The sequence below is a fragment of the Muntiacus reevesi genome, chromosome 3 (assembly GCF_963930625.1).
Source record: "Muntiacus reevesi chromosome 3, mMunRee1.1, whole genome shotgun sequence".
Lineage (NCBI taxonomy): Eukaryota > Metazoa > Chordata > Mammalia > Artiodactyla > Cervidae > Muntiacus > Muntiacus reevesi.
The window spans coordinates 129425848-129437924 of NC_089251.1; the positions used below are offsets into that span (position 1 = coordinate 129425848).

A 12077-nucleotide genomic window follows, 5' to 3' on the forward strand; every position below is an offset into this window, starting at 1 on the left:
GTGTCTGTCTTGGTTCAGCCAGTGATTCCCACTGGCTGGAGATTGAGGGTGTAAGGAAAGGCGAAGCCAGTTTATTTCTCCTTCTCTCAAAATCAGAAAGTGACTCAGGTGATGCTGTGTCTCTTGCATGGCTCTGGTATAGTATAGTGTTATTTGCTCAGTCATGTCCTACTCTTTGCAACCCCATGGATTGTAGCCTGCCAGGCTCTTCTGTCCATGGAATTCTCCAGGCAAGAATACTGGAGTGGGTAGTTATTTCCTTCTCCAGGGTATCTTCCTGACCCAGAGATCAAACCCGTGTCTCCTGCATTGCAGGTGGATTCTTTACCATCTCAGTCCACCAGGGAAGACCCCGACAAACACCCCTCCCCCCTCCCCCCTCCTGCTCCCTCTGGGTAGCTCTGCTGTGGCTCCAGCTCTCACCTGGTGATCTCAGCTCCAAAGCTCTGGCATCACCATCTCATACCTTGACTCTTCCAGCCCTAAGGGTGATAGCAGCTTCCTGGCTTTGCTGACTTTGGGGTTTCCTTGCCAGCATCCAAGCCTGGGAAAGGGAGGCTGCAGGGGGGACAGTGCCAAGGACAACACTAGGCACTGCGTCTCTGCGGCTGGAGTGGGGGTGGGGACTGCCCTAGTTCTAGATCTCCAGTGGTCAAACCATCCCTCTAGCCCAGAAGGCGTTACAGAAAATCTACCCACAAGGATTTTAGGGCAACTGTCCAGTTGGAAGTTGTGCTTGTGGCATAGGTTTGAAGACAAGTCATTTGTCTTTATCGAAAAGTGATGAGTGTGATGGTGATTTCAGGGAGGTAGGCTCCCCCTTGACCCCCAGTCATTGCTCCTCGGTTGCTGCCGCTGTGCCATCATTCTGCCTTGATGCCTGCTTCTGGACTCTCTACCTCTCTTCACTCAAACCTCCTGCCTGAAGAGGACAGGAGGGGCGCTAGTGAGCACCAGCTCTATCAGACACCATGTCAAATCCCCTGACCTCAACCAGGCTCTTGTTGCAGCCCTGTGTGGCTCAGACCAGCTTCACAACTTCACAGCGCCTCATCTCCTGCCCCCAGGGCTTCCCTGTTGACCCTGCAGCCAAAGTGTGTGCAACCTGGAAGTACAGGCAAGTTAATGCTTGATGCAGGGAAGGTTTAACCAAGGCGAGAAAGGAGCCAGTGTAGAAATTCCCCACCCTCACCTCATCTCCTGCCCAATCTCCCAAGGAATGTTTCTGAGATGCCATTTATCCCGCTACATCCTCTCCAGGATGAATTCTCCCTCCTTCTCTGCTTTACCCACCACAGCGCTCATTCTGCTCCCTGGAATGAAATCTGAAGTCAGATCTGCTTTCTGGGGAACCCAGTCTAAGATACTAGCCTTCTTATCTCTTATGAAGGAACCCACCCCCACTGGTTTTCCCAAGAGAAAAAGACATGTGGGAGACAATGAGGCCACAGCACTTTATTTAGGACAGACACAAAGGATTCTGTTAGTATTCATCCCCCTCCTCCTCTTCTCCCTCCCCCTCCACACTATCCATGCCCACTTCCTCGTAATCCTTCTCCAGGGCAGCCATATCCTCCCGGGCCTCGGAGAACTCACCCTCCTCCATGCCCTCGCCCACGTACCAGTGCACAAACGCCCTCTTGGCATACATCAGGTCGAACTTGTGGTCCAGGCGGGCCCAGGCCTCAGCGATGGCGGTCGTGTTGCTCAGCATGCACACGGCACGCTGCACCTTGGCCAGGTCACCCCCGGGCACCACAGTGGGGGGCTGGTAGTTGATACCGACCTTGAAGCCCGTGGGGCACCAGTCCACGAACTGAATACTGCGCTTGGTCTTGATGGCAGCAATGGCGGCGTTGACGTCCTTAGGCACCACATCTCCACGGTACAGCAGGCAGCAGGCCATGTACTTGCCGTGGCGGGGATCACACTTCACCATCTGGTTGGCAGGCTCAAAGCAGGCGTTGGTGATCTCTGCCACTGACAGCTGCTCGTGGTAGGCCTTCTCTGCAGAGATGACTGGTGCATAGGTGGCCAGGGGGAAGTGGATGCGAGGGTAGGGCACCAGGTTGGTCTGGAACTCCGTCAGGTCCACATTGAGGGCGCCGTCAAAGCGCAGGGAGGCTGTGATGGAGGAGACGATCTGGCCGATGAGGCGGTTGAGGTTGGTGTAAGTCGGGCGCTCGATGTCCAGGTTGCGGCGACAGATGTCATAGATGGCCTCGTTGTCCACCATGAAGGCACAATCTGAGTGCTCCAGGGTGGTGTGGGTGGTCAGGATGGAGTTGTAGGGCTCGACCACAGCTGTGGACACCTGGGGGGCTGGGTAGATGGAGAACTCCAGCTTGGATTTCTTGCCATAATCAACAGAGAGCCGCTCCATCAGCAGTGAGGTGAAGCCAGAGCCGGTGCCCCCTCCAAAGCTGTGGAAGATGAGGAACCCTTGGAGTCCTGTGCACTGGTCAGCCTAGAGCGAAGAGAAACGTGGGATCTGAACCACTGGTGACCAACAGCAAAGAACCAGCTTGTGCTGTTTGCGATTTCCCCAAAAGTTTCATAAAATCCTTGGAAGACTTTTCCAAGGGCAAAAAATAGGCTCTGATATGGTGGTCCCACTCTCCTCTCCTTGCCCCTCCTCCTCTCTCAAACCTCCCGAGACCTTCCACAGACATTTCTCTTGACTCCTGTGCCAACGGTCATTTATTATCACAACTTGCCAATTCCACCTGGTTTCCTACCCATGCCCCCCTCCCGATCTAACTTCTGTTGTCTCTGGAGAGCTTCTTTACTGAGATCAACAACCCAGAAACCTGGTCCACATCCTTGCTGGAGGCCCAAGTTGATCAGAGAGCCTTGGACCAGTGTTGTTTGAATCCCTCTTTTTCACAGGGCCTTCTGTCCACATCTCTACAATACAGGTTGACAATCTGGGACTGCTTATGGGCGTTCATAGCTTGGCCAGGCAGCCTATTGACTGGTGGCCACTCTGCACAGCATCAGGCCAGTTACTGTAGGAGATAAATAGGACACCCAGCTCTGGGCTGGAACCCACCCTCTGCCTCCCCTCCTCACTAGTCCTGATCCTGTGTGTTTAATTCTTGTCTGGGAGACTCTCCCAAGGATGGAAGATGCCCTTCCTCATCTGGCCTCCAGATCACTTCCCGACAGGAATGCAAATTCCCACTTCCCCAGCCCTCAACTCTTCTCTCACCAGCTTCCGAATCCGGTCCAGCACCAGGTCAATGAGCTCTTTTCCAATGGTGTAATGGCCTCGGGCATAGTTATTGGCAGCATCCTCTTTGCCAGTGATGAGCTGCTCTGGATGGAAGAGCTGGCGGTACGTGCCTGTCCGAACCTCATCTGCAATAAACAGAATTTTAGGTGCCCCTCCCCTTGCAGCCTGGCTCCCAGAGCCCCAGGGTACACAGAAAGGGTGGGGTCACCAGGCCCATTCAGGCAGTTGCTATTGCTCTTGGCTTTAAGGGTACGTCAATAAAAAGGAAAGGGATGTGTGGTGACCTTGAGACTCTGGAGCTGAGTGATAGCAGATCTGGAGTTCTGATCGGCTGCAGCAACTGGGAACCACAACTCCAGAGCTCTCCAGTTATGAAGGAGGACTTGCCGGGGTACCTGGGACAAGGCATGACAGGGCCTGATCATCACTCACCGATCACAGTGGGCTCCAGATCCACAAACACCGCCCGGGGCACATGTTTTCCAGCCCCAGTTTCACTAAAGAAGGTGTTGAAGGAGTCGTCCCCTCCCCCGATGGTCTTGTCACTGGGCATCTGCCCATCTGGTTGGATCCCATGTTCCAAGCAGTAGAGCTCCCAGCAGGCATTGCCAATCTGCACGCCGGCCTGCCCCACGTGGACTGAGATGCACTCACGCTGAGTGGGCAAAGGGCAGAGAGAAGGGTATCATGCCTGGACACGATTTCTGCCTTCCTTCCTTGAGTGGTTCTCCAGCTGGGAGCAGAAGTTCCTAGACTTTGCTTTCTGTGCCCCATCTTCCGGGGGGTGTGGGATGGGGATAAAACCCTCAGGGGAAGCAGAAGATGTGACCATTTCTAAGATTAGAGTCCTGCTCAGTGACTAAGCATCTTGAGGAATATTGAGGGGCTCAGATGAGTCTGCCAGAGCATGATAGTCAACCCACTCACGTCCAGAAAGAACATAGCATCCATTAATAAGGAAAGCAAGAACCAAGTGAGGTTTCAGAGACAAGGATGAAGTTTATAAGAGCAGAAAGAACTATGGATTCACTTTACAGTTAGAAATGCCAGTGAAGAAGGGGAACGTGGGTCTGGAATGGATGTGTGTGTGCTGTTCTTTCCTCTTGGGTGTGTGTGGTTCTGGAGTGAAGAGAGTCTGGGAAGAAAGTTGTTCCTCACATGGTTCAAGGCTGGTGGTCAAAGAACTCTTGCCCCTGAAGCAGGACTGGGGTAACTTGCTTGGTCCTAGAAAAGAGAAAGGTCTCTGCTTGGGGAGCCCCATGAGCATCAGAGAGACTTGACTCACTTGCTTCATCTTGTATTGAGCCTCCATTATGTGCCTGACATTGTGCAAGTACTGGAAATTCATAACACTTAACACCTGGTCCCTGTGCTTAAGAAGCTCACTGTCTAGGAAAGGGAGACTTTCACATGATAAGATATGTGACAGTGTGGGAAGTGGGATCTCAGAGTGTTTCTCCCTGCTCCCCTTGAGAAGTGTTTATGGCAGACCTTAAAAACGAGGGAATTCCCTGGCCATCTGGTAATTAGGACTCTGTACTTTCACTGATGAGGGTCAGGGTTCAGTCCGTGATGGGGAACTAAGATCCTGCCAGTCCCATTGTATGGCCATAAAAAAAAAAACAACAAAACAGAAAACTCAAGCACATCCACCAAATTTCCCCAAGCTTTAAGGCTTAATCATGTGGCAGTTGTGGAGACATGAGAATTCTCACACTGCTGCTAGAAGCCCAAAGTGATGCATCTGTCTTGGAAAGTGACTTGGCAATATCAGAAAAGCTGAAGATGCCCTTGCTGTAGAGAAATTCTCACACAGGTACACAAGAAAACAGGTGCAGGAACAGTCACAGCACCATAGCGACAGAAGCCAATTAGAAGGCCCGCAACAGGAGAAAATGGATAAAGAATGATTCAGAAGTGGGCGTGGGTGAATACAAGAAAGAAACTTACCCCAAAAAATTCTTACCAGAAAAAAAGTAAATTAAGAGGAATGATACTATTTATGTAAATCTTCAACTTGTATGCATCATTTACAGATACATTTTTATGTTGGCTATATATTCTTGGAATGTGTTACAAAAATTAAAAAAAAAGCAAAGGAAATATTAACACCCAATTTGGAATAATGGTTTTGTTTGGTAGAGGAGGGAAGTGAATGCAGTCAGAGGATTCTGTTGCTTAAGCTGGGTAGCAGGTGTTCATCATATTATCCTTTATACCTTTTTGCATATCTGAAATATTTCAGAGTTTTTTTTAAAGAGGATGCTTTCTCCACAAATTTAACACTTCTCTGACTTTGTAAATATGACGCAAGGGCCTTAACTTCTTGTGATTTTTTTGGATGACTGGGATTAATACAGTGACCATCTGTATCCCAGCCCCATTACTTCCTCACTTGCCTCAAGCAAGAGTCTTCAATATTCTGAGGGCATCTTCCCTGAGAAATGACAATAATAAGAGCCCCCTCCTAGAATTACTCTGCAGGTGAAAGAATGCAAGTTGCCTGGCTCACTGCACAACAGAGACTAGGGCAGGCCATATTTCTATTGGATCCCCTTATCCATTCCTCCATCACCCAACCCTAGAAGTCATAGTAAGAGAAAGTCACAGGAACTTCCCTGGTGGCTTAGTGGTGAAGAATCTGCCTGCCAATGCAGGAGACACAGGTTCGATTCCTGATCCAGGAAGATCCCACATGCCGCAGAGCAACTCAGCCCATGTGCCACAACTACTGAACCTATGCTCTAGAGCCCAGGAGCCGCAACTACTGAGCTCTCGACCTGCAACTACTGAAGCCTGGGCTCCCTAGAGCCTGTGCTCCACAACAAGAGAAGCTACCATGACAAGAAGCCCACACCCTGCAACTAGAAAGTAGCCCTCGCTTGCCACAACTAGAGAAAGCTTGCATAGCAACAAAGACCCAGCACAGAAAGAAAGAAAGAAAGAAAGAAAAATTTAAAAAGAGAAAATAATGAATTAAGCTGGGAGGGGTTCAGGGACAAAGGACTCCAAAAATCCCCAGGTCCATGAGAGAGGGCTGACTCAGCTCACCAATCACCCAGCAAGGTCAATGCCTGCTGCTGTATCTCAGAGCCTGCCCAGGTCCCATGCACAGAGCCAGACACTGACCTGGCCCCCACAGCTGAGATGGAGAATGCCTGAGACTCTGGAAACAATGCCCCTCACTCTGGGTGTGGGCACAGAACCCAGGCCCTGGAGTCACACAGACTTGGCCTCAAACCCCTGTCCCTCTGGGACGTGGACAGAGTTGCTTCAAGGCGGCTGCTCCCATTACCTTTCCTTGTCGGTGAAAATACTATAATTTCATACTCTGCAGGCTTTGTCATTCGGGTACTTAGTTCCATGTGTTAAGCACTGATTAGGTGCCAGGCACTGTGCTAAGCGCTTCACACACTATCTCATTTAATCTTCATAACGGCCCCCTTAGGTAGGTATTTTTATTACCTTATTTTACTGACTCTCAGAGGAGTCAAACAACTTGCTCAAGGTCATGAGCAAAACCAGAAATATTCAGAGAAGGGACAGCCTGGCTCCAACCACACTTCTAACTGCTTTTCTGTCCCGCCTGGGGGGCAGGTTTGGGTAAAAGATACCAAATAAGCCCCACTCCCCCACACAGCACCCTCCCACCCCCTCTTACTCTCCCCCCTGGTACAGAGCTGAAATGAGGAGTCAGGTCAAGGCTCAGGGAAAGGACAACCTAGGAGGATGGGTCCGTACAGCTGGGAGCTGGAACCAGAGGCCAGCAGGGGCCCAGGTTTAGAGGAAATTGCCTGCACTTTCTACTTGTGTCCTACTCACCCCGCTCTCCCTACCCCTAAATTCAAAGCCCTTCAGCAACTGCTGAGGCTCTTACCCAGGTCCTAGTTACCATCACCTATCTCTCTCCACCCCCCGAACAGGCCCCCACATACTAGCACATTTGGGGGGGGGCACACACCCATCTGCAAGTCTCTTTCCCTCTCCCATACCTCACGTGCCTCCACACTGTAGCCCACCAACCCCTGGACACAAGGGACCCTCATTTGCATCCTCAGCCCCCACCTCTGCTTACCATACTGCCTGCCTGGGACTAGCTGGGGTGGTCTGCTGCAAGACAGAAGGCGGGGACAGGTCTGTGAGGGACACAGAGCCTGCTGGCCTCCTTATACTCTCTGGTCTGCTCTCAGTGGGGGGGAATGTTGTTAGAAACGGCCCCAGGAGGGCAGGTCTGTTGACTTGGTTACCGGGCAGCAGGCAGGCGCTGGGCCTGGGCCCAGGCAGGGGAGGAGGTGCCTGCAGAGGAGGGGCCCTGGTAGCCCCACACAGGTATCCAGGTCTCTGGGTACACGGCGTCCGTTGCTCAGTCACACAACCCCTGGTGCCGCAGCCTGGCCGTCACAGGTGGGAGAGGATTTAGAAATTAAGCCGTCTGAGCTCCAGCACCACCCCCCCACCCCTCCCGACCCCCCAGGACTGGTGAGGACTGGAAGAGGAGTGGGCGGGGCTAAGAAAAGTCTGCAGTGGACCAGAAATAATGAGTTACCTAGGGCAGGAGATCAACTTGGGGCTTTCTGGGTGGAAACTTAGAATATTAGAGAATAGCAGAAACTAGAGCTCAGGTTAGCCCCATCTCCAGGAGACCTAAGAGACATGAATTTGATCCCCAGGTCAGGAAGATCCCCTGGAGAAGGAAATGGCAACCCACTCCAGTATTCTTGCCTGGAAAATCCCATGGACAGAGGAGCCTGGTGGGCTATGGTCCATAGGGTCACAAAGAGTCAGACATGATTGAAGTGACTTAGCACACACTTAACTTCTTTTGCCTCAGTTTTCTCATCTGTAGACTGGGGAGACGTAGTATACTGTGAGATTAAACAAGATACATGTGCTCCAGAATTGACTGTTGTCCAACGGGCAAGGCAAGATACCGAGCAGTTTCAAGGCTATTCCTAACTGTCTCTCCCTGTTCTAATGCAAGTCTTTGCTTGTCTAGTCTGGCCTTATTTCCCCACAGAAGTAGTCACCATATGGCCTGGGACAAAATTATGAAATAAAAATGTTACTCTCTCCCATTTGCATCCTGCTTTGTTGTTCTCAAGGCAGCCTCAACCCCCCACCCCCCACGCCCTTGTCTCCTTTGAGTCCCTCAACAACTTTGTGTGAGGTAGGCAAGGGAAGGCCTCTGCTCCCGGAGGAAGAAAAGGAAATTGCTGCCTCTTGGCATGAGGGAGTTAATTAGTGGCAGAATTACGGTTCCTCTGGGACTCAGGGTCTGTGCCTCTCCCATTTCCACATGGCAGAGTTTTCGATGTTCCTCATCCTCTCCTGTGTTTTTATTTTAAATTCCGTGGTCAGTGGTGATCATTTCCTTACATACCCCTCAACTCCCTTGTCTCCCTCTAGCTTCAGTTTCCTTGACTGACCAAACCACAACTCTGGTGAAATCCATTTGTTCACCAATTCTGCCTGCACTGACCCGCTAAACAGTGGCTGTAGAAAACCCCAGAACTATATTGACTGATCTGACTTCAAATGCATGACTGCTAACCTCAAATGGTGCCTAATGCTGCCTGGAAACCACGTTGCCTCTCTCCAGTCATACTTCCAGCCGGTGCCTTGACCAGGAATAGGAATGTCAGATTTAGCAAATAAAAGAATCTTGTCTATTAATAGCAACCCTCTCCAGGAAGTAGTTTCTAATGTGACTCTTCAGTCAGTATGGCAAATGGTGAAAGAATTATCTTGAGGGTGGGGCTTTTTCAGAGCCCTTTTCATCCTAGTATACCAGGGTGTGACCCAGAATATTAAGATGGTTAACCCTGGTTTGGGCCATGAACTTAGGTCTTCTCTCTCCTACCTGGAACTAAAAGGCCAGGATCCCTGGAGAGAAGACACAACCAACCAACACTTCAAAGGTGAGAAAGCCCAATCTACACTGGGTTGGTCCACAAAGCCATAGATCTCTGGAATTATTATCCAGAAGGAAGGATTTGGGGCCCACTGGGCCCCAGAGTCTCCTGCTAGCACTCCAACTTCCCCCAACGGATCTTTGAAGTTAGGCATCTCAAAGTCAACGTCGACAACACTAATTTTGCAAAGAAAATTCTCTTCAAAGCAGGCAGGGGGAGGGACCTCATATAAAACAAGAATAAAGAGACTTATTTTTTTAAAGTTTTTTTTTTAATATGGACCATTTTTAAAGTTTTATTTAATTTGTTACAATATTGCTTCTGTTTTATGTTTTGTTTCTTTGGCTATGAGGCATATGGGATCTTAGTTCCTGGATCAGGGATTGAACCCCCATCCCCTGCACTGGAAGCCAAAGCCTTAACCACTGGACCACCAGGGAAGTCCTGAGAATTTTTTTAAAGAGCATGTAATATATCTAAGTTATAAAATGAGAGGTAATCAATATTCTTCATTCCTTGAGCAATGTTTATTGTCTGCTGTGTGCCGAGCACTGTTGCCAGAGATGCAGTGGTAGTAGACAAAAGAGTCTGTGCTTTCAAGGAGTTTTTATTTTTATGGGAAGACATAATAACTAAACAAACAAGAGAATTTCAGATAGCAATGAACATTTGAAGAAAACAAAACAGATAATGGCACAGAAAGAGACAGGGTGAGGGGAGAGCAGGAGAGGGGGCTACTACTGAGAAGAAGCCACTCTCCAGGAAGGTGATGTTTGAAATTAATGAGGAGTGGGCCACACCAAGATCTGAATTGTAGTGCTCCAGGCAGAGAGAATAGCAAGTGCAAAGGAGCAAGCTTGGTGTATACAAGGAAATGGAGGGAGGGAGTTCACAGAGGTAAAGGGGCCTAGGAAGGAGAATGGCTTTAAAAAAAAATTATTTACTTATTTGGCTGCACCAGGTATTAGTTGAAGCCTGTGGGCTCTTTAGCTGCAGCATGCAAACTCAGGTGTGGTGCGTGGGATCTAGTTCCCTGACCAGGGATGGAACCCGGGCCTCCCACATTAGGAGCTTGGAGTTTTAGCCAATGGACTACCAGGGAAGTCCTGAGAATGGCTTTTATTACAAATGTGATGGGGGTGGGGGGTTAAGCAAGCCTCACAGCCTACTTTGTGTTTTGTTTTAGAGGGAGTATTGCAGCGGCTATGTGGAGAGTACATTATAGAGGTTCAAGAATGGGAGCAGGAAACTGTGAGGAGACCAAGGCTAATATCCAGAAATGAGGGGATGGTAGCTTGGACTAAACTGGGGGTGAGGGAAGTAACCGGGTTGAAGTGATAGGACATGCTAATCTGGGCTGTGCAGACCTACCCAACAGCCTTACCTGACCCATGCCTCCGTGTCTTCTTTGTTGGTGTGGTCCTAATTGTGTATAATTTTTCACCCTTCCACTTGGTCAAGGAAGATGGCCTTTCTCTAGACCTAAAAGTAAGTATAGGCTAGTCCAAACCATTCATGTAGTTCCAGTCCCCACTTCCAATGACTAGTTTAGGCCTGAGGTCAGTGAGATACAAGGAAAAGTCTGCTGGGGTGCTTTAAGGAAAGGTTTTTCTCTCTGATAAAAAGAGATGTGGGAGGAAACCACCCCCCCCTTTTCTGCCTTAGGATGGTGTCACATGAGGGCATGATACTTGGAGCTGTGGCAGTCATCCTGTGATTAGGAGAAAAGACGTCACCAGGCCATTGAGGATGCCAGAACAGAAAGCTGGAAATACTGGACTTATTGGTGACATCACTGAACCAATCCTGGAACCACCCTCCATTCAGATTTCTTGTGGGATAATAATACACCCATTGTTTAAGCTGTTGGTAGCTAGGCTTTCCATGATTTGAAGCTAAAACATTCTCATTAATAAAAGAGGGGAGGAAGAAAATGAAAGAGGAACACAGGACAGTCCACCGTTTTTACCTAAGGACTTGGGAGGAAGGCGGTATTATTCACCCAGACTCTGGTCTTCCCTGTGGCTCAGCTGGTAAAGAATCTGCCTACAGTGCGGGAGACCTGGGTTCGATCCTTGGGTTGGGAAGATCCCCAGGAGAAGGGAAAGGCTACCCACTCCAGTATTCTGGCCTGGGGAATTCCACGGACTGGTATAGACATGACTGAATGACTTTCACTTTCAGGAGCCTAGGACAGAAGCAGGTTTAGCAGGGAGTGTGATGAGAGTTCTACTTTGAGTGTGTTGTTTTGAGATGTCTAAGGGGCTTTCAAGGTATGATATCAATAAGGCAAACAGTCATGTGACTCTGAAGCTCAGAAGAGAGGTCCAAAATGGAGGAGTACCTTTGAGAGTCATCAACATATAGGTGATACAGCTTTCTTTTTATTCTATTCTTTCACTGCAGCATGGGATGTTTATACTCCAGCTATTCACTCTAACTATTCTTTTTTGAGTAACCCTAGATAAGGTACAATTGCTTTTAATTATGGACATTTGAAAATACATCCCACAGTAGAGATAACATAATAAAATCCCATATACTCATCACCCACTTTCAACTATTGCTCCTTCAGGGAGAAAGAGCACATGGAAAGCCTGGGAATGAGCTATGAGGAACACCCTTTAGAGGTAAGCCATCAAAGACCACCGAGAAGGAGTGGCTAGGACAAAAACCAGGAGTGGAAGTGTCATCAAAGCCAAGAAGGAAGTACTTCAACTATGAAACATTATAAAGGAAGGATCAGTTATGTCACATACTGCTAAGAGGCTGAGAAAGATGAAGAGAGAGGCATGATCTCTGGTTTGGCAAGATGGAGGTCACTGGTGACCTTAGCAAGAACATCTCAGTGGAACATGTGAACCAAGCCAGTGTGGACAGCAGGGAGGAGAGAAGACATGGAACTATCCCGTAGGAAAGATAGTGCTGTG

The 12077-nt window shown here is 49.2% G+C and overlaps 1 protein-coding gene across 1 annotated transcript; it reads right to left on the reverse strand.

Moving 5' to 3' along the window:
- Positions 1-1483: 1483 nt before the first annotated feature.
- LOC136163205 (tubulin alpha-1D chain) lies at positions 1484-7429 on the reverse strand. The gene is made up of 4 exons (XM_065927646.1): positions 7311-7429; positions 3668-3890; positions 3212-3360; positions 1484-2467 (listed from the first exon to the last, which is right to left on the reverse strand). Exons 1-4 carry the CDS (start codon positions 7311-7313, stop codon positions 1484-1486), a joined length of 1359 nt encoding a protein of 452 aa, XP_065783718.1. The 5' UTR covers positions 7314-7429.
- Positions 7430-12077: the final 4648 nt, after the last annotated feature.